The 26,226-nt window shown below is 38.2% G+C and overlaps 1 protein-coding gene across 3 annotated transcripts in view; it reads left to right on the top strand.

Moving 5' to 3' along the window:
- The first annotated feature begins 17,979 nt into the window (after positions 1-17,979).
- The window catches only part of SPTLC3 (serine palmitoyltransferase long chain base subunit 3), a 169,743-nt gene continuing 161,496 nt past the window's right edge, over positions 17,980-26,226 (top strand). Inside the window, exon 1 of one of the 3 annotated variants that reach the window (XM_057502720.1) lies at positions 17,980-18,471. In XM_057502720.1, coding sequence (XP_057358703.1) covers positions 18,355-18,471 — 117 coding nt within the window. In that variant the 5' untranslated portion in view covers positions 17,980-18,354. The remainder of the gene's footprint in view (positions 18,472-26,226) is intronic. The other 2 variants (XM_036892253.2, XM_057502722.1) reach the window with 2 other exon arrangements.

Genomic DNA, 26,226 nt, shown 5'->3' with positions numbered 1-26,226 from the left:
CTAGTAAACACAATGTTCCTCATGTAATTGTAGATTAATGATACCAAAAACAAAAAGCTGGGAAAAGAAGAGCAAATTAATCCCCCCAAAAACAGAAGGAAGGAATTAACAAGGACCAGAAAGAAAGAAAAAAAAAAACATTTCCATGGTGAACAAAAAGCAGCCCGATTGTGTGTACATGTAGAAACATTTGATGGGTCCTACTCAGTTTGGTTTTCTCATGAGGTGGTCCTGTTAACATCATTTGGATAGAATAAAGTAAAACTCCTTTAAGACAGACAAAAAAAAAGTCCTATTTTTTCTGCAGATAGAACAGTTGTTTTAGACTCACATCTTTCTCTCCTCCACTCCAATCTGAAAGTAGAATCTAAAGGCATTATGATTTAAACAGATACAGAATTACAAATGAAATCAAGCCTCTTTGGGAAAATCAAGAGGTTAAGTGGAAAAAGTAAAAGCAAGCCCCTGCTTTTTTCATCTCCCTGATAAGGCAGCAAGCCCACAGTAAGAACACAGAACACTCAAGGCTGTAATGAAAGCCTCCCTCTCTCATTCTAGAAAAAACTAGGAGAGGTACTCCAGGCCACTGTGGCCCCCAGAACATCACTGAGTCCTCCAAAGGACTCTTGGCTGCTGGGCAGACCCAATTTACCCTTTAAGAAGGATGAGATTAAATTGCTGTGTGTGTGTGTGTCCTAAGTCTACTCACTGTTAACTCTGGGGGTAGGGTTTCTCTACCTGGGTGACGTTTCCTTTGGACTACTTATGGCCTCAAGAAGGTTGTCTTTGGAACTGGAATGCTTCCAGTGACTGAGAATGTACTCTGTGTAGAAGACCAGTTGGAGTCTAAACTGTGTATGTTCTAAGGACTCCAGTGTATCTGTATGTGTTTGGAGGACTTCCCAGGGTAGATTTTACTGGAGGTCTCAGAAGGCCCAAACCACAACTTTGGTTCAAGAATAATGGGGCACAGTCACAGAACAGTGTCAGTATGGTGCCCCCTGTGTATGCTGAGAAGTCCTAAGGGTAAAGAGAGACCCTCATAAAAGGGCAAGTAGAAAAGTAAAATCACTTCAGTGTACTCTCCATGAGACTGAGAGAAGAGTGAGCAAATAGCATCGAGGTCAGCAGGATCTGGAAAGGGCACCCTCAGCATAAACGTTGACACCCTTTATAGCATAGATCAGCTGCCTCTGTGAGGATGCTGCCAGGTCCTGGAGCAGTTGCATTGCCCTACGACAGATGGAGATTGATTAGCACAAGGGAATCAAAGCACTGGGGGAGGAAATGCAGAGTCTATGTACTCACACATCTTCTTCAAAGATAAGTGGATTTATCTGCACAATGCATGTAAGAAACCTGCGTTTCTCACCCCCAAAAGATTCAGTAGGAATTTGAGAGAAGTTATCCTTCTGGCAGAGACATTGGATGGTGGAGCCAGAAAAATACAATTTAATGGCTATTGTCATGGGCATTATTCTGTGCTGCAGTAGCTTCTAACATAGAGGTTAGTAGGAAAAAAGCCTTTACTTTTTTTTCTTTAATAAAGTGTATTTGTGGAATTCTATAGCTTGATGAATTATAAAATAGCATTTGCATCCTCTGAGTCTTCTTACGGCTCCTCCTGCATCTTCTGTGTATTGCTGTGTGAATTTCCTCACAGAAAGAGCAGTCTACATCAGAACAATCATATTTTGTGTGTATAATAATGTCAGTGGACTCCAAAAAGAAGGTACAGCATTTTTGTTGCATTGATCCATCACCAAAAAAGCCACATAATTTATTCTGTTACTGTCAAAATGTATCTGCTGCCCTTTAAGTATTCTACTTGAAAATTACTTCTACAATGATTTCCTTTACTACATCATTAATTACGAATATGTGCTATAAGTATATATATATATGTGTGTATATATATATATAGATAGATAGATATATAGATATATATATATATATGTTACCATTTATTATTGTTCCCTCTGGTGAGTGTGTTTATTCAGCTGTTTCCAGCACAAACTTTATTACAAACAACCAAGCATGAACAAGAAACAAAGGAGTTTAGGTGTCAAATGCCACACCTTTTGGCCCCAATTCAGGATATTATTAAAGTAGGGAGGTTCTGGGCCTTAGTTGTCAGAGAATTAGCTACTGATTTGGATTCAGAAGTATCATACTTTCCCCATATGTTATTGAGTAGGGGAGATTGCTTCTCATGCTCCCAGATAAAACCATGTGAGCACCTTCTTTCACAGAATGAGATCTTAGGCAATTAGCTTAACCTCTCTGGAGGCAATTTTCTGAATCATAAAAATAAAATATATGCCTGTCTCTCCCTCATATGTGAGATAAGATATTGTTGTAAGATATCATCACATAAAGTAGAACATTACAATAAAGATATATTTCTATTTTACTACAATTAGCCTCATTTTTTAAAAAAGAAATTATCACTTAAATGTTAAATGGTCCTTGGAAACATCATGGTAAGTGACATCAGTAAGATGGCAGAATAGGAAATCCCAGTCTTTAATCACCCCCAGAAACAGACTTAATAACGATATATGGACCAAAAGACCTTTATGAGAAGTCCAGATTGCGTGAAGATATTACAGGACTCCAGAAGAGCCAACCTGGTAGAATGGCCATCATAATATATATATATACATATATAGGTGTTGACAAGAATATGGAGAAATTAGAATCTGTGTTCACTGCTGGTGAGAATATAAAATGGAGAAATTACTATGGAAAATAGTATTGAGCTTCCTCAGAAGATTAAAAATTAAATTATATGATCCAATAATCTCACTTCTGAGTATTTATCCAAAAGAATAAATACCATGATCTTGAAGAAGTTTATACATTCCTACAATCATTGTGGCATTAGTCACAATAGCCAAGATATGGAAACAAACTACATATCCACTAATGGATGGATGGGTGGATAAAGAAAATGTGGTGTATACATACAATAGAATATTATTCAGCCATAAAAAGAAGGAAATTCTGCTATAGGCAACAATATGGATGAACCTTGAGAACATTTGCTAAGGGAAATAAGACAATCACAGAAGAACAAATAATACATGATTCCATTTATTTGAGGAATCTATCTAATATAGTCAGACTCAGAGAAACAGAAATTAGAATGTTGGTTGCCAAGGGCTGGGAACTCCCAGATGTAGGAAATGGGAAGTTGCTTTCAGTGGGCATAAAGTTTTGGTTATGCAAGTTTGAGTAAGTTCCAAAGATTCACTGTACAACATTGTGCTTATAGCTAACAAGATGGTACTGTACACTTAAAAATTTTTTAAGAAAGTAGATCTTATGTTATCTATTCTTATTACCCACACGCACAAAAGTTAAGTATGGCCACTTTTAGGACAACTTCCCCTCACAAAAAACTTCCTCTAAAGTAATGAATAGATAAACTTTGGGAACAAAGCCTCATCATTAGTCAAGGACAGATGAGAGGGATATCTGGTGGGACAGGAGGAGAACATTTAGGTCAAATGTTTCCTGAGATCTGAAGTATTAACTCCTCTTTTTCTGTAATTTAGACAGTTCATAATTCAGTGTAATACACAACATAAACTTGTGCCCTGAGATTTGCAAGATTAAGGGGTGGATGTCACCTGTTAGAGTGTTCTCACCTGAATAAAAAACATTAAAAAAGAAATGTAGGTTATAAAACATTAACCAAGTTTGTACATATAGGTAACCATTTATCTGGTGCATCAACAATGCTCCATGAGCCCCCTTGACTGACAGCATGAGGTTCTTGGTCAGGTGCTTTTTGGCAAAAGGAACATGTGAATCCACGGACCATTTCTTGTGACAGATGCTGGGGGCCAGACACCCAATTTCTATGCATCTAAGAAGAGCTTCCTCTGTTCTCTTTATGGCTCTAATACTGTATTTGCTGGCAAACTAAGAGCTCTTATCTCATCATCACCAAAAAGCAGGTGGTTTCTGGGGACAAATCTGATGGGAACCTTGCCTCTCTAATAAGGCAAGTTTGGAAGATATGAACAGGGTTGAAAATTGGGAATGCTAGCAACCACATTTGGATGCTGGTCCAAGGTCCTGCCCCACCAATTCTAAGTAAACAAAGGAAGGGGGGTGGGATTTTACAGACTGAAAGTGAGGCTCAGATATTTGTGGGTGTCAGAAATCAAGTTAGGCTTTTCACTCTTTCACTTTATCCCATGAATATGTTCTTGGACAACATTTAGGAAAATGTAATCTTTAGTGAATATTTAAGTTAAGATCTTCTAATAGGATCTCAAGGATGTTCTCATTCTGGCTGCCAAAATAATCACATGTCAATAAGCCACCTAACACTTTTATCCTGTGGTAGATTTCCTGGATTCAAAATCTAGGAAAAAAATATATACAGTGAATTTTTAAGCATTAATAATTCAAAACTGCTTTGAAAAACTAAGAATAAATAAAGTTCAAAACACAGGTGAAAAAGAGAAACTAGACTTCATCAGAATTAAAAACTTTTTGCTCAAAGGATGCCATCAAGAAAGTAAAAAGTCAATTATTTGGTGGACACTTTAAGGTTTTCTATATATAAAACAATGTTGTCTACAAATAGTGACAGTCTTACTTCTTCCTTTCCAATTTGTATACCTTTTATTCTTTTCTCCTGCCTAGGACTTCCAATGCTGTGTTGAATAAAAGTGGTGAGAGTGAGCATCCTTGTCTTATTCCTGATCTTAAGGGAAAGTTTCTTTGCCATTAAATATAATGCTAGCTGTGGGCTTGTCTTATACAGCTTTTATTGTGTTGATACATGTTCCATCTAAACTAACTTTGTTTAGAATTTTTATTATAAAAGGATGTTGAATTTTGCAAATGCTTTTTCTGCATCTATTGAGATGATCATATATGATCATTTATGATATTCATTTTGTTAATTTGGTGTATCACAATGATTGATTTGCAGATGTCAAAACATCCTCACATCCCTAAACTAAATCCCACTTGATCATGGCATATATCCTTTCAATATATTGTTGAATATACTTTGCTATTCTGTTAAGGATTTTTGCATCTACATTCACCAGGGATATTGGCTTGTAATTTCCATTTTCTGTGGCATCCTGTCTGGTTTTGGTATCAGGGTCAAGCTGGTTTTGTAAAATGAATTTGGAAATATTCACCCTTCTCCAATTCTTTACCAGAGTTTGAGTAAGATAGATATTAAATCTTCATTGAATGTCTAGTAGAAATCACCAGTGAAACTATCTGGTACTACACTTTTGTTTGTTGGTGGTTTTTTATTACTGATTCTATCTCCTTATTAGTGCAATTGATTTATTCAAATTTCAAATTTTTCATGATTTAATCTTGGAAGATTGTATGTTTATAAGAATTTATCTGATTCTTCTAGGTTGTCCAGTTTGTCGGCATATAGTTGTTCATAATAGTTTCACTTGATCTTTCTTATTTCCTTGGTATCAGTTAAAATGTCTCCTCTTTTATATCTGATTTTATTTATTTGAGCCTTTTTTCTTAGTCTAGCTAAAGGTTTGTTGATTTTGTTAATCTTTTCAAAGAACCAGCCCTTAGTTTCATTAATCTTTTCTACTGTCTTTTTAATCTCTATTTCATTTATTTCCACTCTGACCTCTACTTTTTCCTTCTTTCTACTATTTTTGAGCTTTGTTCTTTTCCACATTACTTCAGGTGTAAAGTTAGATTGCTTATTTGAGATTTTTCTTGTTTCTCAAGATAAACCGATATCACTATGAATGTGCCTCTTAGAAATACTTTGCTACATCCCATACATTTTGGTAAGTTGTATTGCAATTTTCATTTGTGTCAAGGTACTTTTTGATTTTGTCTTCCGTTTCTTTATTGACCCTAATGACTCCACCAAAAAAAATTTTAGAATAAAGAAACTCAGAAAATACTCAGTGTACAAAATCGTGAAAGACCTGTATACAAAACTATATGACTTTGAGAAAGAAATTGAAGACACAAATAAATGGAAAGATATTCCATGCTCATGGATTGGAATAATGACTATTGTTAAAATCTGTATTACCCGAAGTGATCTACAGAGTCAATAAAATCCATATTAAAATTCCACTGGTATTTTATACATAAATATAATAAACAATCCTAAAATTTATATTGAACCACAAAAGATGCCAAATAGCCAAAGCAATACTGAGAAAGAATGATCCTGATTTCAAACTATACTACAAAGATATAATAATCAAAACAGTATGGCATTAGCATAAAAACATCCATATAGGTCAGTAGAACAGAATAGAGTCCAGAAATAAACCCATGCATATATAGTCAGTTAAATTATGACAAAAAAGGCAAGAATATATGGTAGGGAAAGGAGTCTCTTCGATGAAGAGTATGGGAAAACTGAACAGCCACATGCAAAGAATGAAACCAGACAACTACAATATACCATGCATAAAAAAGTAGCTCAAAATGGATTAAAAACTAAAATATAAAACCAGAAACCATAAAACTCTTAGAAGAAAATATAGATGGTAATCTCCTTGACATTGCTTTTAGCAATATCTTTCTGCATCTGACTCCAGAAGTAATGGCAACAAAAGCAGGAATAAACAGGTGAGACCGCACCAAGCTAAAAAGCTTCTGCACAGTGAAGAAAGCCAACAAAATAAAAAGGCAAACTACTGAATAGAAGAAGATATTTGCAAATCATATATCCAATAAGGGGTTAATATCCAAAATATGTAAAAAAAAAAAAAAAAACCTCATGGAACTCAATAACAAAAAAAACAAACTCTAATTAAAAATAAGAAGAGGATATGAATAGATATTTTTCTAAAGAATACATGTAGGTAGTCAACCGGCACTTGAAAAGATGGCCAACAAAACTAATCATCAGGAAAATGTAGTCAAAACCACAATGAGATACCACCTCACCCTTGTCAGAATGGCAGTTATCAAACAGACAAAAACTAACAACTGTTGGCAAGAATGTGGAGAAAAGGGAACGCTCATGCATTGTTGGTGGGAAGGTAAATTGAGGCAACTACTATGGAAAACAATATAGAAGTTCCTCAAAACGTTAAAGATAGGGCTGCCATATGAGTCAGCAATTGTATTTCTGGGTATTTATCTGAAGAACATGAAAACACTGATTTGAAAAGATATGTGCACCCCTTTGCAGTATTATTTACAATAGCCAAGATATGGAAGCAACATTAAGTCTGTTGTTGGAGAAATTAATAATATGTGGTATATACATACCTATTCAGCTGAAGAAAATAATTAAATATTTCCATTTGTGATAACTTGGGTGGACTTCAACAATATCATGCTAAATGAAGGCCAGATTAGTGGTTGCCAGAGGGGAAGAGATTTGGGGGTGGGAAAAATGGGTGAAAAAGAATAAGAGGTACAAACTTTCAGTTATGAAATAAATAAGTCCTAGAGATGTAATGTATGGCATGATGACTATAGTCAATAATATTGTATTTCAAATTTGAAAGTTGCTCAGATGGTAAATCTTAAAAAGTTCTCATCATAAGAAAACAATACTGTAACTTTGTATGATGACAGATGGTAAATTGGTGACCATTTCACAATGTATAGAAGTGTCAAATTATTATGTTGTACACCTGAAACTAATATAACATATCTCAATTATATTTCAATAAAGGAAATTAAAAAGACAACCTACAAAATGGGAGAAAATATTTGCAAATCATATATGTGAAAAAAGACTTATATCAAGAATATATTAAAGAACTCCTACAATTCAATAATAAAAGACCAAATCATTTAAAATGGGCAAAGGATCTGATTGGACATTTTCACAGAGAAGACTTACACATGGTAAATAAGCACATGAAAAGATGTTCAATATCACTAGCTATTAGGGAAATGCAAATCAAAACCATAATGAGATATCACCTCATACTTTCTAGACTATCAATAATAAAAAAATGATAATTACAAGTATTGGTGAGTAGGTGAAGAAATAAAATTAACATATGGCCCAGCAATTCCACAACTACACATATACTCAAGAGAAATAAAATATATTTTCATATAAAACCTGTACACAAATGATCATAATAATAAACAATTGGAAATAATCCAGATATCTACCAAGTGATGAATAGATAAGCAAAGATGGTATATCTATGCAATGGACTACTATCAAGCCATGAAAAAGGAATGGAGTAATAAACCATTCAGAAAAAACCACATTGTATGTTTCCATCTATATGAAATGTCCAGAAAAGGTGAAACAATGGAGACAAAGAATAGATTGCTGATTGTCTACCTGGAAGCAAACAGGGGGAAATGAAGAATGACTGCTAACGGGTGTCACATTTCCTTTAATATTTTCATTAGTTCTAAAATTTAGTGGTAATTGCACAATTCTGTAAGTATACTAAAAATTATTGAAGCATATCCTTTAAATGGGTTAGATATATGGTATACAAATTAATAATTAATAATACTTCTAAATTAAAAAATAAAAATAATAAAGTTCAATCTTGGAAACTTCAAAAATATTAGAAGAAAATACTTGGTGACATATCCATGCAATGAAAATAAGCTAAGCTGTAATTGATGCACATCTTACTTATGATCTGTTTCTGTGAATTTTTCCATATGGCATTACATACATGCGATTTTTTCATGCTGATCATCATGCTAACATAGTAAGAACTGGAAACCGACTAGCTCTAAATGGAAAGAGGGAGTTTCAGCTTCCCAGAACTGGAAAAATGTTGAATATAGATTTGGCATGTCACCAGCTAAAGTTTCATGCACTAACTCATTCACAGGCAGAAAAAAGTTGGCATTTGGAAGAGAAGACAATGTGATTAAATGTGTCAACCAATATCTTCTGGAGATTCAACATATTATGGTTATTGGGCAACCTACACACCAAAGGTGAAGGCCCAGTTGACATACAACCCTACCTTCGTTCATTCCAGTGTGTGTGTGTGTATGTGCTCTCATGTCAGAGAAAAGATCTGGGGAAAAGGGAGACTAAGTATGATACTAGTAGAAACAATTTTAAGATTCTATAAAATGAATGTTATCCATCAAAAAGAATAAACAAATTACAATTCCATGCAAGGATGGAAAATCTCATGATATTGATGTTGAGCAAAAGAAGCCAGACACAAAAGAGTACATTTTTCATGATTCAATTAATATAAAGTCAAAGAGAGGCCAAGCTCATCTGTTAGAAGTCAGAATAATAATGGTTATTCTTAGGAAAGTTATGAAAGTTATAACTAGAGGGGGCATGCAGGAGCTCCTGGGGTGTTGGTAATGTTCTGTCTCTTGTTTAGACAAAGGGTTCACATTCTCATTTTGTACTGGGTCTGCCTGAAAATTGGGTGAGTATTCCTTCCTTTAGGCCTACTTGTTTGACATATTTATTCTGTCTGGAAATTCATGAAGTAATGTTTACAACAGCTATGCAAAATATGAATCACAAGTTCAGGGAAGGAAAAAAATAACTTAATGACAACAAGCCAGTCTGAAAAAAGCCAGAATTCTTACCTATATTTTAACAAGTTCTCCAGGACTGGTACCATTTAAGTTTAAATCACACCTTCCTTGTGGTTTGCAGAAGGGAGAAAAAGGGAAACTCACACTTAGGAGTCCAAATAAAATGATCAGTTTGGAGCCTGAATACCAAGCCAATGCACAAGATATTTTTTGCAGTTTTATATATGAGATATAATTGACATACCTCAAGTATAAGTTAAAGTGTACAGTACAATGGCTTAACTTCCATATATTGTGAAAATATCACCACAATAAACTTAGTTAGCATCCATTCTCTCATGTGATACAAAAAAAGGAAAAAGCAAAAGAAGAAAAATTTTTTTTCTTGGGATCTAGTCTCAATAACTTTCATACAATCACACATCCATTTCAAATGCAATAGTAGGCCAATACATTTGCTTTCTTTCTTTGTATGTCTGTTGTCTGTATATTGTCAGGATGGATAGGAAGGTAGGTAAATCCTTATTGTAGAATATTATTCTACAATAATAACTGATGGGTATCACTCTCCTCTTCACCCCTCATCCTAGCTATTCAGCTGCTCTATTCCCATTAAACTAGGAAAGAAGTTACAGAACAGGATACAGAATAAAAATAACCTGCTCTGGACTTTTGTGTTCCAATAGTAAAGACCTTATGGGAACACAAAAGACTTGCATGAGTGAGAGCAGCATGTCTGAGAAAAGAGGGATATACTCGAGGACTAGGAGAGAGGCACTTCCCAGTTGTAAAGACAACAATCAGAAGGGAAGTAAGAGCAGAAGTATAGGTTGGTGGCAGTGGGAGGGTTTGCCCTGTGCCCCAGGCAGTGCCGCTTAGAAGAGGGAAGTCCCTGGAGAGGGAACAGCTGCAGAGGAAATCTAGGTGGATGAGGTCATAGGCAAACTTACAGAGATCCCTGATAGGGATCCAGGTGGGGGAAGGAGCAGAGTGACTCCTTCGCCTTCCTGCACTGCACAGGGAAAGCAGAGGGGGATCCACTAGAGCTGAAGGGGGCAGGAGTGCGGAATGGCAAGATGCTTGATCACATATGTCAGTGACCAAAGACATGGTCATTCTTCAAGCCTTCTCTTTCCAGAACAACCTGAGGTCAGAAAATCTCCCCAGAATTAGATCAATGAACTAAGATTATCTCAACTACCTCACAGAATTGGGGAGGGTCCTCAAAATTAAAACTAAGGTCTATAAATATGAGTTGTGGGCTGTGATTTCTATGTACTTTATTTACAATTGCTATGCTTAGAAAGATTCAGCCCTGCAGTAGGTCCAATGCTCATCATCAACTAGGATTCACAGTGAGGATCTTCTTATTGTCATTGTCAAAAAGGCTCAGCCACAAGCCCCTTGGAAGCTTAGAAAATGTTTCCATCTCAAGACACCAGAATCCCCTGAGGGTTTACCTTCAGGGCCAGCCATCTGATCTGAGTTTACTCTTCAAGTATCTGGAACCAAGTGGGCTTTTTCAACCCTACCACACCCAACAGATACATAAAATTATCTAGTCACACTTAGGAGTCCAAATAAGCTGCCTAGCAAATTGAGAGATGGGCAACATTAATGCCTCCCACAGAGTCTTTGTGTTAAAGAAGTCTAGAAATAGGTTTTAAACAATAGGACTAAAAGTACTTTATGTATACTCTTTGAGAGCCTCTAATTTTTACCTATACTGCTGCAACAGTGATATGGCTACAACTATATTCCCATGAACATGGGAAAGGTTACTCCAGGTCAGGTTATTGGCCATGTGTGGCTGAGGTTGCTAATGGTCATCAAAATCTACATGCTTCTCTTCTTCCTGGAATCAGAGCTAGGTGGCATACTCCAGCCTCCTTTGCAGCTAAATGTGGCCAAATTACTGAGTTGCAACCAGTGGAAATAGGAACAAATGATATGTGCCACTTTCAAGCCTGGCCCATAAAACCCTCCCAGAGGTACTGCTCTCTGCCTTTTCTCCTTTGGCCAAGGAAAAGGTGATGAGAACAGTGGCTTTGGAAACCACAGTCTGAGATGGAAGAGCCTGAGTCATTCAGCATGGACATCACACCTTGACTGGATAATATACCTGCCAATGTCCAGCCTCTTTCTGGTTTCTTAGGTAGAAGTTCTAAGAGGAGCAGGATGTTCTGGAGTCACAGGCCTTCCTGCTGAGCCTTCTTTATTGATGGCTTACATCAGTCAGACTTACAGTGTCTTTGGGCTTTCTTTTTAGCTCCATGAATACTGTTATATAATCACTGACAATCTTCATAGACAAAGGAGCAGGCACTAAACTTCTGTGTTCTGTGCTTCCCTCATGTTCTCCCGTATAATTCTCATTATAGCCCTAGGAGGCTATTATCATGGTTTATAGATGGAAATAAACAAGATTCAGAGAAATTCATTTGCCTAATCCCAGCAGAGCTAGTTACCCACAGCACCCAGGCTCTATAAGGCACTTATTACTGAAGTAAAAGTTGAGGCTGTTTCATTTGACAGAGAACATCCAGGCCACCATCTTTTTATCAGCCAAATGTTTTTTCCATCTTCTTTACTTGCAGGCAAACTAAAACTACATGGCACAGTTCCTGTAGTGAACTTAAGGATGAAGCATCAGGGACTGTGTGTGCCAAGGGCATGGGGAAGAGAAGGTTAACCATGACATTAATACCTAGTTACACATGACTCATACTGAAATGTGACAAAAGCAAAACAAAAAAAGGAAGGAAAGAAACTATTTTAAGTCAAAGTTTTAGGGTTCATTCTTATCACAGATCTGTGGTTTGACAACTGCAACAAGAGCCTGTAGCCAAACAGGCAAACTGTCTTGATGGCAGGTTACTGTGCAGTGTTACTGAGACTTGCAGGCTGCGGTTTTGCCTTTCCTTCTCCTGGACGAGTTTCCCTGAGGTCAGTAGGTAATGGCCTCTGAGATAAGCAGTGCATACTAACTCAGTCAACCCAGTTGTCCACAGACCTGACTGAGTGCTCATCTGGGTCTGTGTATCACACGTCCCACTAGAAAGAGTGGATTAGGAGCACAGTGAATATAGCTTTCCCTCTTCAGCTGCAAGAAACTGAATTCCTCTACAACCCTCTTGAAAAAATGTACAATTAAACAACTTGAAACCTTTAAGTTCAAATAAATCTAAGATTTGACAAAATTCATTGAATTGCACCCTTAGGATTTGTGCATTTCACTGCATGTAAATCTACCATAAAATGAAACAACAAATGAACAAACCACCATGAGATACAACTACACACCAGAATGTTAAAAAATCGTTTTGAAAGAATGACCATATTAAGTGTTGGTGAGGATGCAGAACAACTAGAAGACTCATGGTACAAACATTGGAAAGCTGTCATTATCTTCCAAAATTGAACACATGTATACTTTATGCTCCAGTGATTTTATTCCTAGGTACATACCCAACATTAATGCATGTATACACACACACACACACACACACACACACACATATGTTTACTGAAAGATATACTAGAAAATTCACAGAACAAGAATTTTAATAGCTAGAAACAACCCAAATGTCTGCAAAAAATTATAGTATGTTCATAGAAATACTATACTCCAGTCAGGATGAGCAATTTACGCCCACATGCTCAACATGGAAAACTATTTCAAACACACTAAGAGTGAAAGAAGCCACACACCCATGAATATATGCTGTACTATTTTGTTTACTTAAGATTAAAGGGCAGAACTCACCTCTAGTGGTAGAAACCCAGATAGCGAGTCCTTTTGGGGAGAAAAGAGTAAGTAATAGCACCGGGCATGAGAAGGTTCTGTAGGCTAGACTGTCCTTTTCTTAATCTAAGTGGTGGTTTTCAGATGCAATTACTTTTGAAATTTATTGAGTTGTACACTTAGGCAGTTTTCTTTCACCTATGTAATTCAGACTGCAATAAAAAAATTGCGAAAAAGTATTTGAGATGCTCAACTTGAGGAATAAACCCATGAAAACCTTTAAAAATACACATTTACTATATTCATGTTCTAGAAAGAGTAATAAACTAAATAAAAAGACCCTCTGTGATTTCATAGATTTTAAGTTAGTAGGAATAGATCAGTGGTAGGCAGAATAATGCCCCCCAAAGATTTCTGTGCCCTAATCCCTGGAAGCTGTGACTATGTTACCTCACCTGACAGAAGGGACTTTGCAGATAAGACTGAGGTTGTTCTGAGGTTATCATGCATTATCCAGATGGAACCAATCTGACCATATGATTTCTTGATAGCAGAGAACCCTTCCCAGCTCCAGTCAGCCAGAGGTGTATGACTGAAGAAAGGCTGGAGAGAGGTGACATTGATAGCTTTGAAGATGGAGGAAGGGAGCCATAAGCCATGGACTGTGAGTGGCCTCAAGAAGGTGGCAAAGCCAAGGCAGCCTATTCTGCCCTAAAGCCTCCAGAAAGGAATGTAGCCCTGATGATACCTTGATTTCAGCCCAATGAGACCATGTCAGACTCTTGACTTAAAGAACTGTCGGATGATGAATTTGCTTTGTTACAGTCAATTTTGCAAGAATTTGTTATGGCATCAGTAGAAAGTACAGATAATGACTATATATTTTCCATTTACCCCTCTTTGCTGACAAGAAACAAAAGGATTTCTTTGCATCAAAGCTTTAAAGAAAGGATAAGTTAGTTTTACTTTTTCTGTAGATAAAACACATTCTAAATGACTTTTGAGAGCCTGTTACTCATTTGAATGCTTAACACTTTTCTGATATTATAACTCAAAGTTTATGGCTTTCCTTCCTAAGGTGGCAGAGGCTCTCTTATATATCCCACAAACGTCTCCTATGGGAAACACAAGTATACAACTTTCTGTCTCTCTCTCAAGTGTATTGAGGTTTTACTCAGTGAACATACTGAATTTTTCCATATGCATCTCTCTTAATCTTCAGAGCAATCTAATACCAACCGTTTAAAATATCCAACTAAATCTCTGATGAAGAGATCTGATGGGCTAACTGGGGCTTAACTGTCTTTGTTGAGATTCCCCCAAAACAGACTCTGAGAGAAGAATTTGGGTTCAAGCGGTTTATTTGGCAGGCATTTTCAGAAAGGTGAATATGAAAAACAAGGAAGGAAGGAAAGCTAACAAATAATAGGTATTTTCACAAGAAGGCTACTGCTGAAGGTAACAGGGACACAATCCCAGGGAGGACTTGAGAGACTGAGAACACACCTCAGAATTTCTTCTCCCATAGAGAAGAAAAAAGCACTAATGGACTGGTTTCTTTTTACCTTCCCTAATGAGATATCCTGAGCATACAGGTGCTGCTAACTCAGTCCTATTGAAACAGGGACCATGGACTTAGACAGAATAGGGTGAGGGCCTCTGGTAAAAGCAAGGCAGGATATTTACAGTCAGAGCAATGTAACTAGATGCAAGGAAACCCCCTACCAAAACTCCTCGTTAAACACTAAGCTCTAGAGTCATTCTTCAGTAAGATGAGTTGATATTCCCCAGATAAAGGAAAGTATCTCAGCATAGCCCATGTTTTCATTATGTTAATTATTTGTAATCATGTGCAGGATTCACTTTAGCATGCTAAAAGGGACTTAATGTCTCATCAAGGACAAATATCCTAAGACCACTTTTAACAAGTTCACACCCCTAAGCCCTTTATCAGTTCCCAAAAATCCTCAACTGCCTATAAATCCCCTAGACAATGCACCACCCCGGGCTCTCTTATCTCCTCCTGGCATGAACCGGGAGCTCTGTCCTCTCACTGTATCTCTCAATAAAAGCCTCTCCCTGGCTTTCTTACCTTGGGTGTTTGCTAAGTTCATTCTTCAACTCTGCAAACAAGAGCCCCAGCATCACTGTGTGAGTAGAAACCACGTATGTCTTGTTCACTATTGTATGGAAGGACCTAGCAAATAACTAACAGATAGTAGTTATTCAAACATTTGTTCAGTTTACTGGTTGATCTGAAATTTATGTAGTTATTCAGAGACATCACCTCATATCCAATATTTAGTCTGTGTGTTAGTGTTAATTGATGTCTTAGTTCTTTCCAGATGCTATAACAAAATAGCATAAAGTAGGTAGCTCATAAACAACAGATATTTATTTTTCACAGCTCCAGAGGCTGGAAGTTCAAGATTAAGTCACTGGAAGATTCAGTTTCTGGTGACGGCTTACTTCCTGGACACACATCTGTTCACTGTAAACTCACACGGCTGAAGAGGCAAGGGAGCTCTGTGATTTTAAGAGGGTATTAATCCCATTCCTGAGGGCTCCCCCAGCATGACTCATGTCCCAACAGCCTCACCTCCTAACACCATCATCTTGGTGGTTACAATTTCAATATATAAATTTTAGAGAGACACAAACATTCAGACTATGGTAAACTATATTCGTAAGCTCCAAGCTACCACTCATTCAAACAGACCTCCACACTTATTCTGGCTGGAGACGATGTGAAACAATGAGCCACCACTGGTTATACACATTCACAGTGCCTGACGCCAAATGGTTAGTGCTGAAGATGTTTGTGTGCACACAGCGATTCCCATATATTCTAATACAGCAAGTAAAGTGGAAACATGACTATTTCAGGAGTGAGGATGTGCTGTAGATATATCCTGAAGATTGATGTGTAATTACCCTTGGCAGGTGGAAGTAGAAAAAAACACAGATTCCAGCTGTGTTTTGAGATGTTTTCTTTATGTATGTCTTTTGTCTCTTTGTAGAAAGAAAATAAAAACAAGAAGAAGAGCGGAGGTGGGAAGGGGAAATTGGAAATTCAAAAGAGGGGGAAGGGGAAGGAAGAAGAGAAGAAGGGATAGAAATATCCAATATTCAGAATTCAGTTTATCTCAAAAATCTTATTTAAAAAATAACTTTGTGCAGGTCAATAGTGTTCAGTCAAAATAATACTGTGACTATAACATGTCTAAGTAAGCTGAGGCAATGGGGCCAACAGCTATCAGCGCTCCATCCTACCTATTCATCTTGTTGTAGGGATAAATCTAGAAAGAAACCAGCCAACACACAGATTTGGCCCCTAACTCCCAGTGTTACAGCTGTGGAAGAGAAGGACCAGTGAAAAGCTAGTTCTACTCTGATGACAAAGATTGGGAGAGCCTAATAAAAAGTCTGAGCATGAGACACAAAGGGCTGGGCACACATGATATTAACTCCATCCCATCATTTGGCCCAAGACCTTATTTATTGCTTCAGCTTTCTCTGAGGCGGAAAAAATGGCAATCCTCACATACGAGGCATGGTTAAGGGCAACATTGTCATCACCTCCTCTGTAAGCCACATCTTTCTGGAAGGGAAACAAACCCTTCCAAAGAGCTGAGAACCAAGAAATGGAGCTCTGACAACAGAGGCCATTTCTGTTTTATTTGGGTTTGTTTTGTTTTTGTTTTGTTTTTGTCTATTTTATGTGAGTGTTCAGTTTTGTCCATTGACCCAATAAATGGCTTTCTTTTTGAAGTGCCTGATGTTAACAAAGAAATCTCCGTTCAGAGAGCCACAAGGGTGAGCTTGAGAGGACTCAGAAAGCTGTAAATGACTGACGCTATCTAACAAATCATGATGCCACAAATGCTATTTGATGCTGATAAGAGAAAGCAGGCCTCTGGTGACTGGTGCATTGAAGGAATAAGAGTTAATTAGTAACCAGAGGAGCTCAGGGGCTGGGTGACATACCCAAGCTACAGTTTCATTTTCCTACCAGTCCATCGTACATTAACTCACTAACAATGTTTTGTCTTATTTTATAGGTAAAGAAACTGATTTTAAAAAAAAAAAAAGAGAAAGAGAGAGAGAGAGAGAGGGAGAGCATAAACAGCTCCCCCAAGGGCACATGATAAGGATAATGCAGCCCTAACAAGAAACCAATATTCTGTCTCCCAGAGTTCTGTCTTACTGGACTTCTCAATGACTTAGTAGCTCTCATTATATGACTGGTTTTAACATCAGGGGAATCCTGAACGTTTTTTTCCATTTTTATGTTATAAAATATACATCACATAAAACTTAACATTTTAATCATTTTTATGTATACAGTTCAGTGGCAGTAAGCATATTCACATTGTTTTACAAGCAACAACACCATCAGTGCGAACATTCTGCAACCTCCCCAGCTGAGATTCTGTGCCCATTAAACACTCCCTTCTTGTTCTCCCCTCCCTCTAGCCAGCCCCTGGCAACCACTTCTGAATGCTATTTTACAGCGAAAAGAAATGTTGACTTTGAGCTTGGTTTACAACTAGAAATAATAATTAGATGCTGGAGGCAGGGGTGGCGGCAGGGGCTGGGGGATAGAGGTAAATTCAGGACGGCTGTACTGAGAAGTCTCCCTGTGCCTGGTGTGTGTGTGTGTGTGTGTGTGTGTGTGTGTGTGTGTGTGTGTGTGTCTGTGTGTGTCTGTGTGTGTGTGTGTGTGTGTGTGTGTGTGTGTGTGTGTGTGTGTGTGTCTTTAAAAGATTCCACCTCCCAGCCCGCCTCTCCCAGTTTGTCACTGGGTTTTGCAGTCTCCTGGTTTCTGCTGGCCAACCAAGAAGCCAGCATGGACAATCTCCCTTATAGTTTCAGAAGCAGGCTTGTTGCCATGGAGGCCACATTCTGAGTTGAGGAGTGCAAAGGTAACCATTTGTTTTTAGTTTCAAAGATCTGCCTAGAAGATTGGCTACTGCTTCTTCTGGAAGAAGAAGAGGCTGATTGGTGCGATTCCTTCAAGGGCTCAGCCCAAAGGGCTTTCTTCTATTCCCTCACCCACTTCAAATTAAAACTTGCCAAGAACCTCTGGAGGAAAATCTGCCAGATTCCATCATATCAGACAAATGGCTAATCCTGGAGGTGGTGCTGTTTGCAACGGGAATCTTCACAATCACAGGAAACAGAAAGACAGTTCGCAAAGTGGAAACTGCACCAAGAACGGGATAGTGAGAAAAGCCCAGGTAAGAGGCACCCCTCCTTGCTTCCTCTGAATTACCTGAATGTTGAAATATTTCTTTGCACTGCTGTTTGAAACAGTCCTAACCTAAAGTATTTTTTATGAAGCATTTTATGTGTACTGACTCTGCTTCAGCTCATTTCAAGTGCATGGCTAGCAACAAGTTGAGGTGTGGGGAAAGGAGAGCATTTCTTTTCTATACAAGACAGGACACACATTAATTCTAGACCCATAAACTCCCCAAAATACAACCATACCTACTAGACATCTGTCTTTTTGTGGGTGCTTTAGGGGGCAGAGTTGGGAGGGCACAAACTCTTCAGCCAAATTTCAGTCCATCAGGAAGTCACAACATGCTGCCTTCATCATGCTTCAGAAGAAAACAAAGAAGTGAAAGTAAATGAGGCTGAGATTATGTCCCACGCCCAGGTGGCATTTTTCCCTGGGACATGAGAAATACCTCTCTGGTTGAAAGGCGAATTCTTTTTTGTATTCAGTGCCAGAGTCCTCGTCTCAGACTTGACATCACAGATATTCCTTTGCAAGGTAATTATTGTTACACTCTGCACCCGGGAACAAAACAGACTTTGATTGTACTATGTGAGGCATTTTTTGGCCCCTGCTATGACTGAAAGTTTGATGGGGATGTAAAGGAGGAGGAGGAACTCAAGCAATGTCAGCTTATTCTGAGAGGAAGCCTGGGTCTGAGAGGTACCTGTAACAAGACATGATACCTGGGCCCTTGGCTGGGAGAAGAGGCTCAGGGCTGAGCTCACTGGCCTCAGGAGCAAATTAGCATGGCCAAACAGGTAGCTTCACTATTGGGAAACAAGAAGCTGGCAGGAACCTGAGCAGTCCTCCATCACTGGTCTAGCCCCCGAGAGCCAGCAGCCACCCAGGGGAAAGGTCAGATCGTTATAAGATCACAGGACAGGAGGAGCTGCCTGGGGGCCACTCCACCACATGGTTGATTAAATTTGTGTGTCAAGATGGAAGAGGTGATGGTGCAGGGGGCCCTCTGGAGCCTGGGGTGTGTGTGAAAAGCCTGTGGTCCCATCTTAACAAAAGGCACTACCCTAACCTTAGAAGTAACTGCCAAAAACCTAAGGCCTGGCCTCTTCCAGCTGAATATCCAAAACCTAGTGTAACAAGAAGAGAAATCACTTGGCTGCTATTGTTGGCATGAGGGCAATCATAACAATAGCCACCATCTGTTTTGCCACTAAGTGTCAAGCCAGAAGGCTACTATCTAAGATGCTCGTTGGCCCTGAACGTTGGCAACAGTGACTTCTCACATACCCTCTGTACCATTCTGATCCTGAGGGCTCTTATTTGGGCGGAAATGCACTCAAAGCTGTTCTTCTGTTTCGTCACCTTGTTTTTGTAACCACCTTCTAATGGCTGAGTTTAGAAACTGAGCTGGATAGATACAGCCACTCCTAAGTAAGGATGAAACCCAGGATCCTACAGGTTCATTAATAATTACAGTCTTGTAAATATCCTTGGCTCTGGAGGCTTCCCTGAGAGCAGATCTTTCTCAAAGATGGTCCAGAACCTCCAGCCTCAGACAGATTTAGGTGCTATTAAGTTGAAATTGACTTCCACTAAGAGCCTCACTTACGCGTCAAATAATGTTTTCCAGAAAGAATGAGCCCTCCTGAGATCTTAGTGTGGTATGGCAGACAAGATCTTGTTTTCCCCTCCACTATGTGGATGAAGTTGTCTTTACTATCATTATCTTCAGTTACTAGTTTTAGTACATTTTGCTTTGGGGATCTTTAACAAACTGGGTCTTAACCAAAAACCTTGCCAGTTAACAAAAGCAATAAATAAAGGCTTTCTGATACCCTCAGCTGGCTGTCTCCCCATTGTGTTCCTCCAGGCCTAAGGTCCTATGAATCAGCACCTACAATTCCACCAGCTCCTCCTAAAACCCCTCTCCCTTTCTCTTCAGGCTTATTTACAATCCTAGAGCAACACAATTGTCTCTTTTACATATTGTGGGACCCTGTGAGATTCTGAACAAAGAGTTCTCTGGTGTAAAGACAGTATGAAAATCACTATTAGTCTCTCAAGAAACTTCCTCCTCTTTGGTCCAATGGTGCCTGGTCTCAACACCCTAGCTCTTTTAATAATGTATGTAACTAGTGAATCACTGTGTGGCATACTTAATTTGGTAGATCAACTGTACTTCAATAAAAAATATAAATATAAATAAATAAATAAGGAAAAACAAAGTACAAAGAATAAAATAAAACAAAAAAACCCAGGAGTGGGGTCAACTCACTACTCCAACCTCAAGGTTGGCAAGGGGGCCAGACTCTTTCCATTATGGCAATCTTCTAGAATTCCTTTCTGGAGCTTTTCTGGAACCTGACCATATTGCCTGTTGTTTCCCCTTTTAACTGCGCCTGACCTGAGAATGAACTGGAATTCATTTTCATCACTGATTATGTCTGTTTATTTCTTCCCTTCTAATCTGTCATGCTACCTCTTGCTTCTGATGGATGGATCCTCAGTCAGGAACAGAATGCTGTTGTCATAGTGGATTCATTCTCTCTCCTCCTGAGTATATCCGCATAACAGGTGGAAAGGCCCCTACTGTCTTAGTCCAAACTTGATACTTCCTGTAATTTCCTATTGATTTATTAATCACCATATAATTAATTGGGGATCATTACTCACATAATTGCTCTTTCACTCCCACTCATTATTTTTGACCTGGCCGTGTATTTTAATTGAGAAAGACTGTAGACCTTGTGTCTTCATTGCTTTTAATACTGCATTGCTTCTGAAGTATCTTTTTGGGATCGGGGTCTGCATTTTATTCACTATATAGACGCTATAGATGAAGGAGAACTTTTGAACTTTTCCCTAATCATTTTTTTCCCAGGAAACAAAAAATGTCCAAGAGTTAGAGTTACTCTAATTCAGTGAGTTCTTGATGCTGAATGTAGTAGCTTTCAAAATCCAGTGTACTGAGCCTTAAGAGGTTGTTGCTCATTCATTCATGCACCAATATTTATTAATAATCTATTATCCTTGGGATATTTAAAGGTATATAAATGTAACAATTTGGCTATCAGGAGAAAGCTTATATTAAAATTAAACAATAATATTAGAGTTAAATAATACTGCAAGGTCAAGAGCTTTCACAGAGCAGTTATGAATTGAAAACAAATGACTGGTATGGATATTAAGTACCAGAAATTCAGAGAGGAGAAGAACATAACACATATCAATGCTGTGTTACGTGCCAGGATGGGGCTTAATGTAGGGGTCTCCTATGCCTTTAAAACATGAAGTGGTAGGATTATACCCAGTTTACAAATGAAGAAACCTAAGAGATAAAGGAACTTGTGCAGGATCACAACCAGCTTACCCAGGATTTAAATCCAAATCCATGTTGCTCCCAAGCCAGTTCCCTTTCTGGTACATTCTAGGAAACCACAGGTTAGGGTGAACAGTGACGGCTTTGCAGAGTCAGTAGGACTCAGACTGGATATCGAGTGGCAGAGCAAATGGGGAGTTCATTCTTGGGGGGGTCAAATATTTTTAAAAAGAGAGAGGAGGCCCAGAGATGACAGTAAGAGTTGCTAGGTGAAGGCATGGGAAGCACGGGTCATCAAGCATTCCAGGAAGGAGGGAAAGAAAGTGCAAAGGCTGTGAGGACATTTGAGAAGCTTCTGTCAATTTGGTGGGGCTTCAGCTCAGGGAGGGAGAGGGAGAGCCGTGGCTCAGGGGGTGCTCCGTAGATGCTACATGAAGGGATAAGGTGGACACAGCTTGTCACGGAGATCCTTTCTCGTTCTAGAACCACTGACACTGAGCCTGCTATTCTCCCCAGTCTCCGTGTCCTCTTGAGGCCCACAGTGTCCTGGTACATCTGCTTTTCTGTTACAGTGTATACTCCTGGAGAACGGGAGCACAGTTTACCTGTGCACAGTGGTAGCTGCCTGACAGGGTCTTGTAAATACTCATGTCTTTAGGGCTCCTTGGGGCTACATACTGATGGAGGCAGAGGTCAGTGATCTCACCGATTACTAGGAGAATTCATAAATTGTAAGTTTTGGAGATCCCCTTCAACTGCTCTGAATTTTCATCCCTTTCTTCCCTTCTAAACCATTCTCTAGTACCTTTTATTTTTCAGTTCTCATTTCCTTAAAAAAAATCTCCAATGTAACAAGGCTTTTCTTGTCACACTGATCTCCCTGAGAAGTCTCATTTTTTCATGGGCTCATTGTTTTAAAGCATTCTGTATGTCAGGTGCTGCAGTTATTCAGAGAAAATATTTTGTTTTTGCTTATAGACAAATAAATAAGTAATTATAGTATTTAACAATAAGTGCTACAATAGATGTTGCAGTTATCTATTGCTGTGTAACAATCACCCCAAAATTCAATAGCTTAAAACAACTATTGTTTTGTCCATGATTTCTATGAGCCAGGAATTTGATCAGGGCTTGGTAGGGATGACTTGTCTGTGGGCTGTACGGTGTTTGATGAGTATCCAAGATGGACCCACTCACATTTCTGAGACTTTGGTGCTGGCTGTTGACTCTGATAACCTATGTTTCTTTCACAAGGACATCCTTTCCATCTGTTCTCTCATTATCTGCAAAGTAGCCCAAGCCTCTTTCCATGAAGGCTGGCTTCCAAGAGAGTGAAAATGGAAACTGCCAGTCTTCCTAAAGATTATGTTCATTTCTGCCACATTCTGTTGTCAAAGCCGGCCACAAGACCAGCTCAGATGTACAGGGAAGGGAAATAAATTCTGTTTCATAACGGGATGAGCAGCCCAAAAATTGGAGTGATTTTGTACTAACAAACACACAGATAAATATTATGTTTAATTGTTAAAATTAATCCACTGTAGTTCTAGAATATATAAATAAATAATCAATTGGGAACTCTATTATACCAGTATTCTTTAGATTGGGAAATTTATGGGCAATGTTTCATAACTTCTAGAAACTGATTCTTCTTCATAGTATAATCTTTCAATAAACTATAATACATGTTTAACAAAAGACCCAAGTGTTTCTTTAGCTTCTCTGTAATAAGAAGAAAAAAGTAGGTAGACTTGTTTAGTAAGTAATGTTTCAATATTTTATCTTTTGGAAATGTTCTAAATCCCCAAGGAATTTAATTTAACTCACCACTTAGAAAAATTTTAAGGTTTGGGTTTACCAAAAAGATTTGGAGAAACTATTTTTAGAGTTTACCTAAAAATGTTTTATCTTATTTATACCTATTCGATTTACTTGTTCTTAATTATGTTTAGATTACCCACAAAGACTTTATTGAACATTAGACAAAATCAGCTGTTTTTCTCAATAACTTTTGTAATAGAGGTAACATGAACTTATTCTTAGTAAATGGTAGAGTAAAAGTATACTTAATATTGATAACTCTAAAGACGTGTCTGTTTTTATTAAGCTAACAAGCTTAAGTTAGCTTTTATCTACTGAAAATTATCCTAGATCACATGAACTTGAAAAACATTTGGGTTAGTTTCTATTGTATTTCTGAGATTTAGAAATGCTTAATTTATGTGCACTTATTTTAAATCAATTAAGTAGAGCTCTTCACAAACTAATTTTGGAACTATCACCTGGAGATAAAAATACCACACCTCTACAATACATGAATGTACAGACATATACAAACAGAGACTTTATAATTAGTTTTAAAATTCTTAGTCATGAAACAGGTATGAAATGTAAAACTCACTAATTTCTAAAAGAAAAGTTGCATCAAAACTGTTTTTCTGACACATGTAATACATTTCAGTTACCTGCTCAGATGGCTAATCTTTTTTTCTACTAATACTAGTGGAAAAAAACACAAGATTTGTATTTATCCTTGACAAGCACCCTTATGGAAGCTGTGGGCTTCTGGGCAAGAGTTCTTCTATAGCCATTTGCATTTTTAAAAGACCTCTTTTTCTATTTTTGTCTTCAGTCTTAAGATTTGGAGATGATCTACATAAGAATTCCCAAAGATGTTGCAAGTTCTTTTGAGATAAATAGGGGAGATTTGGGGAATGGTAAAGATAGGTGGGTTTGACCTGTTTCTAGAGTTGTATTTCTACTTTCACAGATATTTGTAAGATTAAAAACAGTTGTTCTAAATTCCTCAAAGAATTGGGTTATAATTTAAAGAACATCATAGATTGATCCACCTATCCAACTACATTATTCTCAATTTGCTTCTTTCCTTTTGGTACATAATACTAATTTTACCTTAGGGAAGAAAGCCTTAAAAAGTTCCTATCAGTTTCTAAATTCAGCTTCCCATCTGGCCAACTTTTGACTACAGAGCTACAAAGAAATTCTTTTAAATATCTTGTCAGTTTTCAGCTGAGACAAACATTAAATATTTTTGGCAGCACTGAGCAACACCCTCACATGACAGAGGGGTCTGTGAGGAAGGCGCAAAGGATTCTACACTCCCAAGAACCAGAGCCACTCCCAAAGACAGTCAAATGGAAGAGCCAAAAACGTGTGTGTCCCAGGCAGGCAGAAAGCCAAGCCCAGTTCTCAGGATGTGAAACAAGACCAGCAAGAAGGTAATAGCTATCACTGGGAGAGAAAGGATCAATAACCAATGGGTCAGGATTGGAAAGTAAGAGGCAATGTAAAATTTTCTTTTCCTTTCTTGACTGATCATTATGGAAAGAAATTTGGAAGAACCGATTCTGGTATGAATTTTTACCCTTTTGCTGGCGTCTGCCAGTTTTTCCAGAATCCCCTCTACGGGTATGGTATCTACCAGAGTTTCATCTTGGCTGTGTAAGGGAACGACATAATAGTTCACTTGAAAAATCCTTGTTTTGTCAATGCTGGGAGGAGCCCATATGGAGGTGTCTATAAGGCCATTAACTTGATGGACTTCTGTTTACAGTTATGTAGTTTTTTTTTAAGTGGAGGAACAATTCAGACAGAGGATCCCCAAGTTGAATACTCCAAGGAGGATAGAGAGAAACAGTGAGAGTTATAGCAGTCTTAATGTCTTTTGTTTGAGGCACCTCAAGTCTTTAATTTCTCATTAGCTTTTTGCAACAAAACTTTTAATGAAGCTATTCTGGAATTTTGAAGGTTGCTTTTAAGTGCACTTCTTAAATTATTTTATCTAATTGGAACATTCTTTGCACCAGCCATAGTTAGTCTAGACAGCGTTTCCTCTGAGGCAGGAAGAAGTATGGGAAGACGCTAGCTGCAACTGGAGTTTAACTCACGTGTCTGCTCAGCCATCTTTGGCTGCAAATAGGGTATAACTCACATTTTTGTCTGATCACAAGGCCCCCAACCTGATAGGCCAAGTTCTCAGGGCACAAAAGAACCTAATAAGATTTTGCCATTTTCTCTAGATAGTCACAGCTTCCAGAACCATAGTTTTTAGTGCCAGAAGGTGGGACACTTGACTCTTCAGAATTTAAAGGATCGATCCCCTTAGCTAAAGCATTTATTTACACACAACAAGACAGACAACCATGTACACCACAACACACCAACTGTAACCCAAAGATGTCATGTGGGTTGTCCAAGAGAGGGCCACAAGCACCACCACCAGCATGGGCTAAACCGCAGACTCCAGTAAATGCAGACTGGAACCGAGGAGCGGATTAAGCCAGAACCCCAGTAAATGGGGACCGTGGACTGGATTTAAAGAAAGGGAATTCAACATGGAATGGCAGACTAAACCAAGGGCTAAGAATTGGATTTCTGTTACAGCCTCCTGTCAGTCTAGACTGACTC

The sequence above is a fragment of the Manis pentadactyla genome, chromosome 5 (assembly GCF_030020395.1).
Source record: "Manis pentadactyla isolate mManPen7 chromosome 5, mManPen7.hap1, whole genome shotgun sequence".
Lineage (NCBI taxonomy): Eukaryota > Metazoa > Chordata > Mammalia > Pholidota > Manidae > Manis > Manis pentadactyla.
The sequence above is the reverse complement of the archived record's forward strand: the minus strand, read 5'-3'. Positions and strand labels throughout refer to the sequence as shown.